At 41.7% G+C, this 19,698-nt stretch overlaps 1 protein-coding gene across 8 annotated transcripts in view; it reads right to left on the bottom strand.

Moving 5' to 3' along the window:
- Positions 1-457: 457 nt before the first annotated feature.
- PRRC2C (proline rich coiled-coil 2C) overlaps positions 458-19,698 on the bottom strand; it is a 179,741-nt gene continuing 160,500 nt past the window's right edge. For 6 of the 8 annotated variants that reach the window (XM_033960038.1, XM_033960043.1, XM_033960039.1 and 3 more), the window contains 8 exons: positions 16,643-16,779; positions 13,875-14,106; positions 11,029-11,136; positions 7,096-7,308; positions 6,444-6,550; positions 6,055-6,181; positions 3,469-3,693; positions 458-2,352 (listed from right to left, as the gene is read on the bottom strand). In XM_033960038.1, the coding sequence (XP_033815929.1) occupies positions 2,098-2,352; positions 3,469-3,693; positions 6,055-6,181; positions 6,444-6,550; positions 7,096-7,308; positions 11,029-11,136; positions 13,875-14,106; positions 16,643-16,779 (1,404 nt within the window). In that variant the 3' untranslated portion in view covers positions 458-2,097. The remainder of the gene's footprint in view (positions 2,353-3,468; positions 3,694-6,054; positions 6,182-6,443; positions 6,551-7,095; positions 7,309-11,028; positions 11,137-13,874; positions 14,107-16,642; positions 16,780-19,698) is intronic. The other 2 variants (XM_033960041.1, XM_033960042.1) reach the window with 2 other exon arrangements.

Raw genomic sequence — 19,698 nt, 5'->3', positions numbered from 1 at the left:
GAACATAAGAACTGCCTTCACCGGATCAGACCGAGGTCCATCAAGTCCGGCGATCCGCTCACGCGGCGGCCCATTTAGGTTCTCTATTTTGAAGACCTAAAATTACCATATCCCTCAATATGATTTGCAAGAAGGTGTATATCCAGCTTGCGCTTGAAACCCAGAAGAGTAGTCTCCGCCACAACATCCTCCGGAAGATAATTCCAAGCGCCCACCACTCGTTGTGTGAAACAAAGGCAGTAGTGTGCCAAAATTAAGGCCCTGTTTATAGAAAATGAGCCTTAGAGGCGTTTGTTTCTTCTCATGGCTTGGATTTAGCACTTGGAGATATATATATATATATGTTTCATGGAACAACCCTACCGTCACTTCTAGAAGCTTCTGCCACCTTGCTGTACCTGAAGCAGAGCATGGAATACTTACAATTTTCACCACAAAAAAAGAAGAGTTATTTATTTAAAGAATATTTTATTAGTTTCTGTAATCAAACCAAGATAATGTAAAGACCTTACATATTTAATACAGTGCATTAATCCCCTGTACAAATGTGAATTGTTTTCATTTGACGTTTTTTCTAGACCAATATGGCTGTAAGTTTTCTGTACAACGTCAACTGAACACAATGTCACTGGGATCTACATTTGTCTTCCTAGCACCCTCCCCCCAAAAGTTGACATCACAGTTAAAGTTTAAAAAAAATTCAAATTATATATATATATATATGTATATATTTATATATATGTATATTAAAAAAGTCAGATCTGCCAGACCATAGCAGCAGCAGCCTTTTCCAGCCTCTACAACTGCACGACCAGAATTTTATAGATTACCTTCAGTTTACTCTTGGTTCAAAAATTTAAGAAAAAAAGACCCCCCCAATAAGAAAAAAACCTCATCAGAAGTCAAAAGAAAGCAAAGATCTGGGATTACTGGTCAGGTATCTGGGCTTATTCAGCAATTATCTTGATCATCTCATGGAGTCTTAGCAAATCCCCTTCCCACAAAAAAAAACAAGACATACCACCCCCCTCCCCTCTTGAAGATCATCATTAAAAAGAGCTCTGGAATAACAATATCACAACTACACATTATAAGCAGGTACAGAGCATTTTACACTCAAGTATTTGTACAATACTCTCATATAGCTAGACTAGCAGAGCATCTAACTCTTACAGGTGTTTGGTTTGACTTGATTCTAGTTTTTGTGGAGCTCCCAAGAAGAGACAAACACTATATATGGACTGATTTTGAAAAACAATTCTTCCATACACTCGGGTTAAGTGCCTCCTGGCCTTAGATGGAAGGCCATGATAAGTTCTCCACTTCTTTTAAAATTGTACGATATCCCCCTCAGGCGCATATCTGCTCCGTTTTTATAGTCAAGTGCTAGGTGGAAATGATCATTAATTGTATTAAAACTAATTCAAAACAAGACAAAATCAGCTATTTATAGTCCTGGTGGGAACTTACATTCTGGGGAAGGAAAAAAACTGCTCAGCATTGCTTTACAGGCATAATGACTCCAGTCAGGGACAGGGAAAGGAAGTGTGTGCGGAAGGAAGAAGGAAATGATAGAACGTTGTTCCGAGCCTTTTCTCCCTAGAGAGCTAATCTGACACCAATGAGTCACCGAGAATGCACTCATTACATGTCAAAAGAACCGGGTTAGCATATAGTGAGAGAAATGCCTCAAATATCAACACTTTTAAGAAGTTTCTAGGTGTGATTAAAAGCAGCTTCTCAGCAACAGCAACTTCCCATTGCTCCTGCCTGTATCCTATACGTTTGGGTCTGCGTCAATAAGGGCGTATAGAGGTACACCTGTCAGCAGTGGAGCAGCAGCCAGGTCAGATGTGAGGGTTAGCATTTAAATACAGATTTTAAATGGCTTTCCAGAGGTGCCATCATTAGATCTGACCTTCATTCTGCTCACAGAACCGATGAGACCGAGGATCATCACACTGACCTCCCTTCTCTTTTGGGGATTCTGCCTCTTTAGCTAAACTTTCCCTGTACCACTAATATTTAAAATGAATATAAACCCCCAAAACACCTGTAGTTGAAAACCAAAAAGGAAAGTATGCCCCCTAGGTGCTCTCAGGACTTGGTCTCTTCCGTTTTGATTGACTGAGGTTTGATTGGTCCGGTTCTGATAGGTTTCGTTGCTGGAGCTGCCGGCGGTGGAGGAGTGGGCGTCTCCTGCACGTTGTCCTGCATGACAATGGGGGTTTCAGTCAGAGTTTCAGAGGAGCTGGCTGCATTTCCATCTAGTTTGGCTGCCTTATACTGCTGCTGCTGCTGTTCTGAGAAAAATCGTTGGGTGGACTGCAGGACCTCAGCTCTCTGTTTTGCCTACGAGAAAAAGGCAGACGCACATTTAGAAATTGAGACCAACGGAATTACAAGTAAACTATGGTGAAAGGGAACAGACAGAAAATGACTTGGGAAACTTGTCCCTCCCCTACTTACTGCAGGTTCAACTTTGCTGAGAGCCAATTAGTTCCGTTAAATTTAATTCAATTAATGCAAACCCCCCCAACCTGACAGATACAAAGCTCTTAACCCTTTCAGGACCATAAGGATCGTAGGCCAATTTTTGTGGTTTTGACGACATTTTTATGGTAAAAAGGGCTTGCAGATGCCAAAAAATTGATTTTTTTTGTGAAATATCATTATTTTTATTTAAAAAAATCACACTTCTGGCTTATGGACAGTGTGGCAAGTGAATCTTCTCGTCAATCTAGCAACGACGCTAATGAATGAATGTCGGAACCAGTTTGTTTACATAAAGGCAGTATCATATGGAATCCGTACATATCAAATTTAGAACTGTAGACTATCCCAATCAAAATTTATAGGATTTTAAAGTTATGGGACAAATATGTCCCTTGGTCCTGAAAGGGTTAAACCAAGTATTGAGTCACTGTACGGCTTTCAGAGACTAAGAAGAACAGATAATGGCCTTCTTTCATGCTGAGAACTAGAAGAAAAGGGATCAAAAAGTGCACGAACAACCAATTACAAAAACAGCACAAAGGCCTAAAGAACTGGTACTATAATTCTTTATACTAACCAGAAGAGTCAAAACTCCTTTAAAATTTCTACTGTACAGAAAGTGCTGCTAAAACTGAGCAGTTGTGACCATTCTAAAACACATTTGAACAAAGCAAACGGACTGCTAAGTATCACCACCATGCTATCTGTACAGCTCCAAAACATCCCCGATTCCTTGCTCCAGGATCACAGGGAAACCACTTGAATCAGGATTCCAGTCCTTGAAGTAGAGAGGACACCTGGATCCCTGCCCTCTTAGAGGCAGGGAGTCAAGATTCATCTCTGGCTGGTCCAGAGCACAGGGAGAAGAATACTTCTGGCAGAATACAGTCAAGATTCATACTTCTTGGGTGGAAAGGAGCAGAGGACTGTAATATAACACAGTCAGGGACCTTATTTGCACCAACTACTAACCTTCATGTCTTGCTCAGCCTTCATTGCAGCATTCCCTTGGTTAACTCTGACTCCAGAGGGTGGCACAGGAGGACCTCTGGCTATTTGATGCAGGCGTTGATGACTTATTAATCCTGCAGGCATCTGACTTGTTAGTGCCATTGGAGGCCTCTGAATAGAAGCAGGGTACGTGTTTGTATGCGGCGCTCTTACCAATGGAGGGACCAGGTTGGGCTGAGAAAGAATCTGAGTGAAAAAAAGGAGAAAAATATTTCGATTGTTAGAAAAATTGCCACTAAGTCTAAACTGTCATTGCTTGGTGGCATTATAATACCTTGGAGCTGCACTGGGCTATTTACACAAAAGCTGATCCTGCCAAGTATGGCACAGGACTCTTCTGCTGTAAGGCTGAAGTGACCACTGAATTTAAATGCCATCTGAAGCCAAGTAAAGTTACGGTAGATGGTTTATTTTTTTTTTTTTTTTGGGGGGGGGGGGGGAGGCCAGACAAGACATCCAACATGATTGTCTAAATTTCTTAGGCTCACCTAGAGCCCAACCGAATTTTGGTTTCAGCATTGAAATTAAATCCACTTTTTAGGAATGACAGAGATGGTCAGAAAGCGACCGAAATGCAAGGGACCTGGGGAGAGGAAGAAGCGATATGGATTGCTCTGAAAAGAGAAGATGGAACTTCTATCTACGTGGGTGTAGTCTACAGACCTACGACTCAGTCGCAGCAAATTGATAAAGATCTGATTGCGGATATCCAAACGTTTGTAAAGAAAGAGATGGTGTTGCTGTTGGGAGATTTCAACCTGCCGGATGCAGACTGAAAAGTTCCGTCTGCGAAATTGGAAAGAAGTAGGGAAATTGTGGATGTCTTTCGAAAGGCTCTGCTCAGACAAATGGTGACGGAACCCACAAGGGAAAAAGCAATATTGGATCCGGTTCTCACAAATGGGGAGAGCATCTCTAATGTTCGAGTGGGTGCTCACCTGGGAAGTAGCGATCATCATACGGTTTTGGTTTGATATAACAGCTAAAGTGGAGAGCGGCCGCACAAAACTTAAAAGTCCTAGATTTCAAACGTACAGACTTTAATACAATGGGAGAGTACCTGAAGAAAGAGCTGCTAGGATGGGAGGACATAAGAGAAGTGGAAAGACAGTGGTCTAAGCTTTTGTTTACTTTCCTTACATAAAGAGCTTTTTCTTCAAGTACTCCATTTTGCTAAAGTCATCATGTTTGAAATCAAGTATTTTGAACTCCCCCTTTTGGATGGGGTCCTTGAGAGAGCAAAGCCACATAGCTCTGATGTCCAAATTAACAGCTCTTCGTAGAAATAGGCTCTCTTATTTCCAGAAAGTTTGGGCTCCCTTTCTTGCATGGAGTGCGAAATTTTAACATGTGCTGCTTTAAGATTTTCATCTATTGCTGGCACACATTACACCACCCGCACCATTTAGAACTTGTTAGATCACATAGGGAGGGGGGAGGGGTCTGAGTAGTGGTAGAGGGATACTTTCAGAACTGAATTGTTAGGTTCGTAGACTCTTCAAATGACATTGTTTAGCCATGTACTAAAGAGCTACGGTACATCATAAGTGGAATCTATGGTGTTATGTTGGTTATATTTTTATGCCCTTTTGCTTATTGTCTGGTGTCACTCGGCCTTTTTTTGTATTTTGCTTCATATGGTTCAATAAAGTTTATAAATAAAAAAAGAAAGAAAGAAATCAAGTCTTTCAAGTTTTGTATGTCTGTACTGTGCTTTAGCTCTCATATTGAATCATACAGTGTGATGATCACTATTGCCTAGGTGGGCATTCACCCGGATGTTATACACTTTGGTCATTTGTGAGCACTAGATCCAGCAACAGTCCTTCCCTCCTGCATCTGAGTAGAGCACTTTGACAGGCTTCTTTCCAATTCCATATCAGGCAAGTTGAAATCTCCAAGCAACAGTCTCTCCCCTTTCATTCCCGGCTTATGGGTATCTTTGATCAGATCTTTGTCCAGCTTCTCTGTTTATGTCAGAAGTCTGTGTAGATGCAGGTTCCATCTTCTCTTTATCAGGATAAGCCATATTGCTTTCTCTTTTCCCCAGGTATTCCTCCACTCCTTTGGACTTCCTTATCCTTCCTAAGGAATCGTTGAACCATGTCTCTGTAATAGCAACAATGTCCAAGCCTGCTATTACAGAGACACACCTTTGCTTCCTCTCGTCACCCCTACTTCCTAGTTTAAATGCCTAGAAACAAACTGTCTCTAAATTTCACAAGGGCTCTTTTTCCTGCCCTAGAGAGATGCAGCTCATCCTTACAGTAGAGCTTTTTGTTTTCCTATAGATTGTCCCATTCTCCTATGCATCTAACATCTTCTTGCCGACACCAGGCTTTTAACCACTTATCAAATTTCTCTGTATTAAGTAGCCCTTCCTTTGGTTTTCCATCTGCTTTACAATTATGCTGCAAAAATATGTAGTCATGAGACAGCAAAGACTGGGGAGCTGTTATGTAATTTATTGGATTCTTGCTGGGATCGATGTATATTCGGAGAGCTCATGCCTTCTGGACACTCCTTAAACAAAAGTTCTAGACCTACCTGTGGTGGGAACTGGGAGGGAAAGGGCTGTGTCATTCTTACTCCTGCAGCTGAAGCAAATTGATGCTTCTGGTAGACAATGCTGTTCAATTTACTGGACTGACTGTTGGGACTTGTAGAACTGGCCCTGGAAGAAATCAGGCCTATTATTAATTTATAAGCACAAGATTCTTCATTTGCTATTCTTATTCATTCATTTCCCCTCCACAGCCATTCCTCCCCGCTTATCCTAAAATGATACAAACTAGTTTGAAAGACAACGGCTTAAAGTCGATCTGTTGTTAGTGATGGCTGCTTGTAGAGCTGGCTTCCCTTGTGACAATTTGCTATTACGTAGATGTTAGAGGTACCTTGGACAACAGAACTATTCTCTCTGAATATGATCATACCGGAAAGGACTGGATGTTGGAGTGGTGCTCCTGCCACTAATGGGAGGTGTGCCTGGTTTAACATGATCCATGTTGCTTCCATAGGGCTTCAAATCCATTTCTGTCATCTGCCAAGAGGAGCATCAATTGAAATTAGAATAGCAACCAAAAGAAACCAAGCTTCCGATGAGTATTGCAAAACATGATCTGCTAGCATAAGGTAGTTCAATGCCTAATACTAGATCAAAAATCATTCTCAATAATGGGCTTCTTTGAAGAAGTATAATGAAGTGGACGTAGCAACAAAAGCTAAACATTTTTTTCCCAGTGATAAGTAGTAAAGGTAAGATTTTTTTTTCTCTCTCATTAGGAAATGCATTTGGATGCTCCAACAAGGATGTGCAGAAAAAGTGACAAAAATGACCATGAGTTTTTTGTTTCACAGGATTCATACTTTCCAGGCACTATATGTAAACATTACTCTTTCCCTCTATCAATAAGAGTTTTGGCCTCAGATAAATACTATCATACCATTCGCTTCCTCAGTGCCTTGTAATAGTGTCTATGGTTATAGCAGTAACCGTGATCATTTCAGACCACCCATGGAATGACTACACTTTTATGGGCATCACAAACCACAGGAACACTTATTTCCTGGTTTATCAAAAGTTACCTTGCCAGTTATTATACTATGCTGGGTCCCAGCTGGAATCAGACCCCTGAAGGGCTGGTTTACTGGTGTGGTCCTAGCCAAGTTCTGGTGTTGAGGCTGTGGTGCAGGTTGCAGAGAAGGCTGCAGGGACTGGGATAGAGCGATTAGAGGTTGCCCAGCAGTGGATCCAAAGTTGGGCAGGGAAAGCTGTGAGCCCTGTAAGGGTACAGTCACCTGCAATACAGAAAAAAGGATCAGTCTCCTCTAGGTCATTTTATCTAACTCATTACCCTTGGCAAAATATCTCTCTAAGGTTTTCAAATTTTGGGTCCTTTATACTTTAGAAAACAAGGCAAACACACAAAGAGCAGATCTTAAGACGAAATAGTCTGTGTTAAACAAAGCTAAGTGAATATCTTTATTACCCCCACATGGGAGGCTTATCTTGGTACTTGCTGAGTTTTCTCTGTATTGCTGAGTCAACTGCACAATTCCTTTATTCCTCTTGTTTACATGGCAAGGGGAAATAGAATTAGGGGGCTGAGATAGAAAGCTAGGAGTATCAACCCAGGAGAATGGACATCAAAAGCCGAGGGTTGAATCCGTTAGGAAAAGAGAATCTGGGGAATGATACTTCTGGACAAGGATCAATCCTTATGATAGGGAAATTAGGACTCAAAAAATTAGGACCCCCCCAAAAGTAAGTAGAATATTAAAATACTGTACAGAGATTTTCAAAAAATTTGCATGAATTTTATTTTTTCTTTATGCATAGAAATTTCCTAAGTAGTAAAGGAGGGGTCTCCAAAGTATGGCCCGCGATATGATTTTATCTGGCCCACAGAAGAATTGTGCAGAAATGTGCCAACTGGACTAATTTTCCAAGGAGAATCTGTAAAAACGCACACAGGGTGTTGACAGATTTCAAATGCATTAATTAAAATTGTGTTCAAAATATATTAATATCTCATATTATGTTAATATTATTCACAACTTTATTTAATACTGAATTTCTTCATACTTGTTCGGCCTTGATAGACAGGGTTAATTTGTGGCATTGTAGGTAGCTCTGGCGCTATGACTAATCTTTAAATTGAATCTGGAAGTTCGTTACAAGTCGTTACGGCTAATTGTCCATAAGAATACTTGCAGTGGTGAAGTGTAATACTCAATTTATAATTGCATAAATTTATTTTTAGAAAGGTGCGTATTCACTTATTCTTATATTTGCTTGTACAGAGTTCTCGTGATTTTAAAATCCATTTGACTGTGATGTTGCCGATGTCCCAAATCAAATTCAAATGGAAATGATTGAACTTCAGGCAAATAAACATATTAAATATAAATACAAGGAAGGAAACTTGATCGATTTTTAAACATTTTTGAACTATAAGTAGTTTCCAAATTTGAAGAAATTTACTTGTAAATTTATCTCCATTTTTGGGACAACATATCTTTGCAAACAAACTTTTTCCCAAATGAAATATATCAAGCCAAAATGCAGGGCAAATTTGTCTGATGAACATTTGAAGCTGCTACTTGTAATTAGCGTTTCAACATTTGAACCTCAGTTTAATAAGATTTTAAAAACACAAAAACAGTTCTATCATTCACATTAATGGTTTTACTATCATTTGTGATGAAGATATGAGAATTTGCTGGTAGTGTATACGATAATTTAATCTCACATACTCTGCAATTAGTTTATAAAATTTTCTGCTTTCAATAAAACTCATATCTAGAGTCATCTTTTTTTTTTTTTTCCTCCTAAGGCCTGCTGAAAAGTGCTGAAGTACCTAATGTGACCCTTGTTGTGAAACGTTTAGAGACCCCTTTAGTAAAGCATACAGTATGAACCAGGGGTCTCCAAAGTCCCTCCTCGAGGGCCGAATCCAGTCAGGTTTTTGGGATTTCCTCAATGAATATGCATTGAAAGAGTACATGCACATAGATCTCGTGTATATTCATTGGGGAAATCCCAAGAGCCTGACTGGATCTTGCTCTCGAGGAGGGACTTTGGAGGCCCCTGGTATGAACACTTGAATCTCAGGAGATCAGAGCAGCCATCCTAAGTTCCGAGAGAATACTATTCCAAAATACCAAGAACTGAGCCAGGAAATAGCAAGTGAACAGTAGATGTCAACTTATATCGAACAGTTGGCCGATTAATTCTTTACATCCTCATCTTGTTCAGGCAGCAGCAAAATCTTCTCATGATACAAATGCAAGGAAGTTTTTTTTCACCCAAAGGGTCGTGGACACCTGGAATGCGCTACCGGAGGAAGTGATCAGGCAGAGTACGGTACAGGGATTCAAACAGGGATTGGACGGATTCCTGAGGGATAAAGGGATCGTGGGATACTGAGGGAGGAGCTGGGATGTAACACAAGTTTAGAAAGCTAACCAGGTAATAAGTATAGAAACCCAACAGGTCGTGCATGTGCAAGACCGGAGGGTTAGGACTTTGATGGGAAGATAGGACTTCAATGAGAAACCAAGGTGGCAAGGGAGCCCCTTCTGGTGATTCAGACAGGTCGTGACCTGTTTGGGCCGCCGCGGGAGCGGACTGCCGGGCAGGATGGACCTATGGTCTGACCCGGCGGAGGCACTGCTTATGTTCTTATACCTCCTACCCATACTAAGATAAGCCTGAATGGTGTTAGACAGATCACTTTTGCAGTAGTTGCCCCATAACTTTGGAATGAGTTACACTCTGGCTTAAGGCAGGAAACAGCATATAACAATTCAAGGTTGGCCTGAAAACAGTATTTCAAGCAGGTTCTCTTAGTCCAGGGGTCTCAAAGTCCCTCCTCGAGGGCCGCAATCCAGTCGGGTTTTCAGGATTTCCCCAATGAATATGCATGAGATCTATGTGTATGCACTGCTTTCAATGCATATTCATTGGGGAAATCCTGAAAACCCAACTGGATTGCGGCCCTGTAATTTCATACTTTCTACTTAGATGATAGGTGTGGACCACAGTCCGTATGATACTGCATTAATAACACAGGCTGGAGAGGAGCCTCAGGAATTCAGCAATTGTTTAAATATGGGACCTGTAATTTTGTTTCTTTTCCTACTATATCAGATTGTTTAAAATTTAGCTGCAAACTATTTGCAGCATTTCATGTTTCTATATTGATAGTTTTTATATTATGTTGCAGCAGTTTTAGCCCTGAGTTGCAAAATCTGCTCAAACAATTCAAATTAATATGTGGTGTATCAAACTTGATATCCAATACTAGAGAGCATCTGCTGTTCGCACACCACACAAAAGCTAAATCTTTCCTGACACAAGCAGAAACGAGCGGGAACGCTATAAGTAAAGGACAAATTTAGGCTACAAGGACATAAAATCAAAAGCATACTCAGGAAATATTTATTCATTAACTCCCTCCCCCTTTTGCTAAACCATGAAAGCAGTTATTAGCGCAAGGAGCCGTGCAGAGTCTCCGCGCTGCTTCCGATGCTCATAGGAACTCTTTGAGCTACGGGAGCAGCGCGGAGCATTCTGCGCGGCTCCCTGCGCTAAAAACCGCTATCGTGGTTTAGTAAAAAAAAGGGATGGGGTTAAGAGTGATGATGTTTGGAAAGGGGTAGAGGAAGCAACAATGGTGCTGGAATTCAAAAAGGATTGTGATAAATAGGGCAAGACCATAAAAACCAACAGAACATTTCAAAACAGTTGCAAAATTAATGTTGTACTGCTTCTAAGAATCCACGGGAAATGTAACCTGTGTTGCTAAACTGGTACTGCCCTGGGCAGACTGGATGAATTATATTGGTCTTTATTTGCTCTCACCCACTATATGACTATGTAAAAGAAAATGTCTATTGTGAAGGCACTATTTTATATTACCTAACTATATGCTGTACCTCTGACATGTGAGATATAGGGAAAGATACGAGACATACTGGCAAACACCAACTCTAGAATCCTAAAGGTTTGCTTACCTGCTGAAGTGCTGAAGGAGACTGTGCTGTGCTGTAGAAACTTGTCTGACCTGACTGTTGAACTTGTCCCGAGTATAGGTTTGAAGGCTGGCCTAGACCCTGTCTTGCCTGTAAACCAAATGTTTAGAAGCTGGAGAATGATTTCTCTCTGTTAAGCTTTGTTTTTTAAAATTAGGTTTTCAATTCAGCTTCAAACAATCTTTATAAATGTGCACACTGACATGTTAATATGCTCTCACAGATACACATCTCCCTCGTTATTCACAGGAGATAGGGGCAGAGCTGGACTGTGAATAGGGAAATACCGCTCTGACCCACCCCTGCCTCCCTCCCGCCTTCCCCCGGCATCCTGGCCTTACCTGGTGGTTTAGCGGGCTTTCAGGGCAGGAACGAACTTCCTACGCTCCTGCCTCGTGCAGATCGCCAATAGGAAATGGCTGCCGTGAGTTCCCATAGTCTCTCAAGACTACGACGGGAGCTCATGGAAGCCATTTCCTATTGGTGATCTAGATGGGGCAGGAGCGTAGTAAGATCGCTCCTGCCCCGAAAGCTCGCTAGACCACCAGGTAAGGCCGGGATGCTAGGGGGAAGGCAAAAACATGGGGGTTTCCCCCCCCCAAAAAAAAAATCACGATTATGTGAAATTGCGAATGCGGAACCCGCGAATGGGGAAGGGGAAGTGTACATGGATTTTGATTTCTTTACTATGTTTTATTCAAGGCTTTATTGCAACAATGCATTCTATCAGAATCTTTGTTTAACAAAATTTACATTTAAGTTTAGTTCCCTTGAAATTCTTTATCAAAATCTGCATAAGTAGAACGGGTATCCACTGTATTGCGACTTAAAACAACCCCATACCTCACAATACATCAACAGTAAATATTCCAGTACACTCCCTTTAGTCCTGTGCTATTTTCAAGGAAACAATCAGCACAGGGTATAGATATTTCTCCATGGACAAGCAGGATAAGTCAGTCACACACTAGTGATGTCATCAAACAGTGCCACAGTCAGATTAGCATTTTGAGCTTAGAAAAGCCTAGATGGCCCTCCCCACCATGGTGCTCACACATGCCTAGGTCTGGCTGTTCAAGCAAGCTGACCCCCAGAGCAGACCACAAGATGCTAAAAGAAGTCTACAAAAACCCTAAAATGTCATCACGGGACCTACAGCAGGCGTGCATGCCTCTACAATCAGAAAGAATCTGCACAAATTTAACTTGCATGGGAGGTGTGCACAGAGGAAACCTTTCCTCTCTAAGAGAAACATCAAGGCCAGACTGAAGTTTGCCAGAGTGAGCGTAGACAAACACCAGGATTTCTGAAATAGTGTTCTGTGGACAGATGAGTCTAAAATTGAATTATTTGGACACCAGAAAGGAGGACATGTTTGGTCAACACCAAATACAGCATTCCAGGAAAAGAACCTCATACCAACTGTGAAGCATGGAGGTGGAAGTGTCAGGGTTTGGGGATGCTTTGCTGCAGCAGGACCTGGCCAGCTCACCATCATAGAATCCATCATGAATTCTACTGTGTATCAGATGGTGCTTGAGGAACATGCGAGACCATTTATAAGAAAATTAAAGCTGAAGCGGAATTGGACCCCGCAACATGACCCAAAACATACCAGTAAATCCACCAAGGACTAGCTGAAAACTAAGAAATGGAGAGTCCTGGAGTGGCTGAGAGAAAGCCCTGATCTTAATCCCATTGAGATGCTGTGGGGTGATTTGAAACCCCTCAAACATCTCACAGCTGAAAGAATTCTGCACTGAGGAGTGAGCCAAACTTTCCTCAGACCAATGTCAGAGACTGGTAGATGGCTACCAGAATAGGGTTACAAGATTTTCCTTCGGGAAAATCTGGACTCATGGCCCCGCCCCCAGGACTGCCCAGTTCTGCCCCCAGCTGGCATCCGTGCACACAACGCAATGATGTCATGTGCACATGATGTCACTGTGTTGTGTTTGCGCATGCCCCTTCCTGACGCGATTATGTCGGGAAGCTTTTCAAAACCCAAAGTGCTGGGTTTTGAAAAGCCGTCTGGGGAAATCAAGACATCTGGTAACCCTATAACAAGAAGCGTCTCACTGCAGTTATTTCAGCCAAGGGGATAACACTAGCTATTAGGGGGTAGGATGGCTTAATTTATTCCTCCATTAGAATATTCATTTTTGAGGAATATAACTTAAAATTACTCAACTAGTTGGGTAATTTTAAGTTATATTCCTCAATATTGTTTCATTCCTCTTACCCAATGTTTTACCTTGTTCTCTTTTTCTTTTCATCTGCATCATATTAAAGTCACTTGATGCTTTTGTGTTATTATATTATTTCCACTCACTCAAATATAATAACTGTTAATTGATTTGATTGTATCGCATTGCATGGCATCTTGTGCCTATGATTCACTGTACTATGATGGTTTGCTATTTGTATAGTTTCATTATTTTGATAAACCTTCAATAAAAACTTATTGAACTTAAAAAAGAATTCTCATTTTTGTGGATATCTTTTGTTTCATGAGTAAATCAAGGAAAAGTTTAGTTGTTTACCTGCAATTACATCTCTTTCTTTTCCAGAGATAAATAAAAAAAAGATTTGACATCGATATGTGAACATTTCTGAAGAAAGAACTGAATATTTCATGGGGTGTCCTAATTTTTTTCACATGACTGTAAATGCAACCTGATGAACATAATTGATTCACGATTACTAAATCACTCTCTCACAACCAAGTTTCTGTTACACATAAAATATCCAAATGATGATAAATTTCCTTCTTATGTAGTACATGCATACATAAATTACGAAGTTGGGAATTTCCATTCAATTCTTACTTGGAGGAGATGTGTATCTATCAGCTGGGAGCCTCCTAGGCCAGACTGGTTGAGCTGATGCTCATATAATATTGGAATGGGCTGAGTGCTAGAGGTCTGCTGGAAGGCAAGGCTGGACTGGGCTTTGGCCAGCTCCTGGTGTTGCACTGTTGGGAAGTTGTGTAAAGCCGTGCCAGACAGGACCATGGGCGATGGCTGTGACAGACTGCTCTGCATGAAAGCTTGCTGTGATCTGCATAGAAAGCATCGAAACCAGCAAATCAATTTCAAACCAGCAAAATATGTATCACATACCTCTTCCTGGGTGCTTGCTCAGAAAAAAGCATTTTACACAAATGCAATAAGATAGTAAAGAAATACCAAATACAGTGGTACCTTGGATTACGAGCATAATCCGTTCCAGGAGCATGCTCGTAATCCAAAATGCTCGTATATCAAAGCAAGTTTCCCCATAGGAAGTAAGGGAAACTTGCTTTGATATGTTCCCCCCCCCCCCCGAGGCCAGCAGCGCTGCTCCCCCCCCCACGAGAACCGGCATTGCTCCCCCCGAAGGCCCCCCCCGCGATCTGGCACTCCCCCGCCGCCATCGGGCCCCCCACCGCCATCGGGCCCCCCCCCCCGCTGCGACCTGAGATCCCCCCAACCCACCCGAACCCTCTTCTTACTTTTCTGTAGCCTCCGCAGCGGTACCGGCATCAGCATGTCCTGTGCATGCCAGTGCCTGAAGATCTGCTTCCTGTGCTGGGCCTGAGATTTCACGTTCGACGTGAACTCTCAGGCCCAGCATAGGAAGCAGATCTTCAGGCACCGGCACCACGCACAGGACATGCTGGTGCCAGTGCTGGTGCGGAGGCTACAGAAAAGTAAGAAGTGGGTTGGGGGGATCTCAGGTCGCGGCGGGGGGGGGGGGGGGTGCCCGATGGCAGCGGGGGGGACCCGATGGCGGTGGAGGGTCCCGATGGCGGCGGGTGCCGGATAGTGCTATGATGGTCCCTTTAACAACCTGCACTAGTTCTACTATTTGTACTAATAAGCACTTTAGGTTGGTGATCTGAGCACTTTATTTGCACTATATGTGTATTTATACGTTATATATTATTATTTTGATTTAAACATTCCATATCACCAGCAGAAGCCTGGACGCTGTATTGAAAGTAGAGAATGACACGGTGACAAAATTCATCACCATTCCCGTGGATAACCGCGGGAAATAATCCCATGTCATTTTCTAGTGTCTATTTCAACCTCAGTCCTTCTACACCAGCACTCTTCAAAGCAAAGCTTGCGGGTCAGTGGTTGTGCCCAATTATACTCTGATTCTTTCCTCTCTCCTTAAAGAATGACATGAAGATGGTTTCCTGCAGTTATCCGCAGGGACGGGAACGGTGATGAATTTTGTCACCGTGTCATTCTCTAATTGAAAGCATAATAGTTTGCCTGTGCTATGTCCTTTCTCACTCCTGCTGCTTGGGTATTAGCTGGCAGAGCTCTGCAGCCTTCTTTGGAGGCAGTGTGTCTGAACTCCGTACACCGCTCACAAAGTTTTACAAGCGCATGCTCATTAAGTGCTAGTAAGAATGTATGCAGGGGGCAAATTCCTCCCAAAACATTTTTAAGTCTGAGACCCCATCCCTGTTCTTACATAGTAGACAGATTCTCTATTCCTGAACTTGTGGGTAGTCAATGCGAGACTTCTTGTAGAGAGCCTCCTAAGCAATCTTTTGCTTCACCTCCCATCCCTCTGGGCTGTCTTCCAATTCCTCAATTTGCACCGCACAGAGATATATATATATATATATATATATTTTTTTTAATTCTTTCTTCATTTTAAAACTGACAAAGAAGTGATTAATTTATAACATCACATTAATAATAAAATATACAACACTTGACATTCTTATACATATAATCCATTAAAGTAAAAATTATAACCCTTTCCCACCCACCCACCAAATCTCCAATGGTTAGTAGCTGTGCGACAGGCTGTCTGTTTTGGGAGGGAATTTTGGGAATAAGCTTGTTTAGGGACTCTGAGAAGCAGTTTCATCTTTTTTTAAATAATTCTTTATTCATTTTTAAAATCTTACAAGTAAATTACACATAATAAAACAATTTTCATATATCACTTGTATTTACAATCAAATATACCTATATGATATAATAAATACCCCCTTATTTCCCAATAATACCTATTTCAAATGATAAATATTCCCACCCTTACCCCACCCCAAACCCATCCCATATAAATATTACCCATGTGCTAAGATATCTGATCATTAGATTAACTAGTCAATGGCCCCCATATTTTCTTAAAATTATGAATATTCCCTTGTTGTAACGCTATCATCTTTTCCATCTTATATATGTGGCAAACTGAATTCCACCAAAATGTATAATTTAACTTAGTATAATCTTTCCAATTTTGAGTAATTTGTTGCATGGCGACCCCTGTCAATACTAATAATAACTTGTTATTATTTGCAGAAATCGGACTCAGAGTTCTCATTGCTGTACCAAATAATACAGTGTCATATGAGAGCCCAACATGATTTTCTAATAATTTATTAATTTGGGCCAAATTAGTTTCCAAAAAGCATTTATACAGGGACAAAAAAAAAATCAAATGATCTAACGTCCCCACTTCTAATCTGCAATGCCAGTTTCAGAGGAAAGCTTGATTTTGTTACCAAAATCATATTGGCCAGTAGTAGTAAATGGTCAGACAGCCAAGTAAGGGGATAATTTGCCTGCCAATCATAAGTGCTTACCTGTACGGCTGTAAGGAAGTTGAGAACAAATCCTGGGCCTGAGATGCTGAGGGCCCTGCTCCTAAACTTAGCTGGGCTTGATGCTGGCTTTGTAGCGGGGCATAGATGGGGATCGGGAACTGCTGAACAGAAGCAGGCTGTAAGTAAAAGAAGCAACAAGTATCCTAAAGCATGTCAAAGACAATTTTCTCCAACCAGAAAGGGTGTCCATATTAAGCAGAAATCCCACAGCATCCTGAAAGGTTCAATTGATAGGGAAAAAGCTCAACCAGATATGAGCTTTAATCAATACAATTTAAAACCTCAACTCCTAGGAACACAAAAGAAACCCACAAACAGAATTCTTGCCTCTGGTATGCAAAGTGTTACTATTTGCTTTGTTTTATATACCTCACCAATGCATGTGGCAGAGCTTGGAGAAAGCAAGGGATGTGATATGAGTGTTGAAGTGTTGGGTAAAAAAAAAAAAAAAGCACTAGTGTTTTGAAGGGTAATAATAAACTTTATACCGCCATGCCATTTAGTTCTAGGCATTTCACATCCAAGAGAGACTGAACAATTCAGTGATAATACATTTTTAGGGAATACAAAATATAATTGAAGCTTAGTTTACACATTTTTCAAAAAGATACGTTTTCATAGATTTTCGAAAGGTATATTAAGACTGAGTACTAATGATTGTTGCTGTTTTCTGGGTCTCGCTGTGTCTGGGTAGGTAGAACAAATGTTTCGGCCATCATGCTGTGGTTTGCTTCCGGGTATGCTCCGAGGTCTGCAGTTTGTCTTTATATATAGTGGGTCCACTGACCTGATTGAGAACAGGAAGGAGGACCATTTGTCATGTGGTGGGAAAGTTAGGTGGTAACACAAATTTCAAGTGTGGGTGGCCCCAGTCCTTTCTGCGCTGAATTTCTTTTGGATTGTTTATGGAGAGCATTTTATCTCCATTGACGTTATTGGAGTATCTTGCTATATCTACCGTCTCTTTGATTCTTCTCGGCCACCAGCAGTCTTTTCTCTCCAGGACTTGTGTGTTCTCAAATCTAATCGAATGACCAGTTTCCTTGCCATGGAGGGCTACAGCTGACTTTTTTTGTGTGTTGCACAGCTGTGGTGTCTCTTGTGCTCTTTCAGCCTTTCCTCTAGAGTGTGTCCAGTTTCACCAATGTACGACTGGCTACAGCTGCATGGGATTTTGTACACCCCAGGGGTTTGGAGCAGAGGTAACCAACCGGTCTTTCACATGTGTGAGTGTAGATGTGAGTTTCTGTGGTTCATTGTAGGCTGTTTTGATGTTAGTTTTCTTTAGTAATATTCCTATGCAAGGACATTGCAGAGGGTAGGTGTCTTATCAGCAGACAAGACAGTTGTTGTCGCATCAAAGTTGTGCAAGATAGAAATTGTGTCACTTCATAGTGCTGATTTTCTGGGACGGGCTGTCTATAAGTTTTAGGGCTAGAGAGGTAGCCTTTCTGCTGTAGCCATTAGCAAGAAATGTGTCCTGGGGGGGTGTCCTTTTCTTTATGGAGGCTGCCTGGGTTGCAAACTCTTAGTGCTCTGTTCACTAGTGTGCATCGAACCCTTCTTTTTTATGGATGGGTGGTGATGGGACTCTGCATGTAGGTAATGGTTGGTATGGTTGGGCTCCCATCGCTTTCTGATTATTACATCCAAAAAGGGAAGGCATCCACTGGTCTCTTTCTCCATGGTGAATTTTATGTTGGAGTGGCCATTGTCCAGTTAAGTTTAGAAATTCACAGAGGTTTTTCCGTCCATGGGGCCAAATGATGAAAGTGTTGTCTACATCGCAGATCCACAATTTAGGTTTGAGCTTGGCACTCTCCAGTAGGGTGGTTTCAAGAGACTCCATGAATATATTGGCTACCACTGAGGAGAGGGGAGCCCATCGCTGTGCCTTCTGACATAGTAGTGTTCCTGGTACTGAAAGAAAGTTGTCTTTAAACAGAAAGCTGCTAGGTCTGCCCATTGTATGTAGATTCTGGTTTATGACCTGGATTGCTTTGTCCACTGGGATTTTGGTGAACAGTGAAACTATGTCGAAACAGACCAGAATGTCGGTGTTACTTAGTTGCAGGTCAGTGATAATCTCGATGAGATGGGCAGAGACTCTAATGTTCAAAAATATGTCAGCAGTTAAAGACCTTACCTTTTGGTCTAGATAGCACGCTAGAGGGTGGGTGGGAGTACAGACTGCACTTACAATGGGTCGTAGAGGGGTTTCTGATCTGTGGATCTTGGGTAGGCCATAGAATCTGGGTGCTTCAAGCGAGGTTTTAACTCTGGCTCAATAGAAGTGGCATTGTTTATCTAGTTTGTTATTTCTCTGTGAATTTTCCGGAGTGGATTGCTGGGGACCAGTATCTACATGGATTTTTTTTGTGGTAATCTTAGGTGTCCATCACTACAGTTGTGTTTCCTTTGTTTGCAGGGAAAATCGCCAGGTCCTATTGTTTTTTGTAGGGATCGCAGTGCCAGGCGTTTCTCCCATGCTAAGTTGTGATGAGGTGCCTTGTTTTGGAGTAATATCCTGATGGTTTCCTCTGTGGATGTGGTCTGCTTGTGTTGTGAACCCCATTTGGTGTTATTGCAAAATTCAGCCCTCTTGACAATAGTCAAGATGATATTTGCACAGGCTAGTCCTATGATTTCACAACAGTGCTGCGAGCTGTTGCAGACCTGGGAGATCAATGTCTGAGCTCACCTTCTACACCCTGGGCAGGACAGGCATCCTGTGGAGGTACAGTTCATGGCCTCTAGGGGAGACCTTCACCATACATTGGCAGCAATTAGTGACTTCAGTCAGAAAAAAGGTTCTGGAGTGCCCTGTAAGGATTCTTGACATCTGAGCTAGAATGGCTAATAATGTAGACCCAACCCTATCTAGCTGTGAATAAAAGCCAATTGTGTTCTATATACCAGCAGAGGCTGATCCTGATTGGGGTTGAAACCCAAAGAAAAACAATCAAATCAAAAAAAAAAAACAATCCTATTAAAAGAACTGATGTTTCTTTGACCGCTCACTTTTTCTACAGGGA

This window comes from Geotrypetes seraphini, chromosome 10 (genome assembly GCF_902459505.1).
Source record: "Geotrypetes seraphini chromosome 10, aGeoSer1.1, whole genome shotgun sequence".
Classification (NCBI taxonomy): domain Eukaryota; kingdom Metazoa; phylum Chordata; class Amphibia; order Gymnophiona; family Dermophiidae; genus Geotrypetes; species Geotrypetes seraphini.
This window is presented reverse-complemented; position numbering and strand designations above follow the sequence as displayed.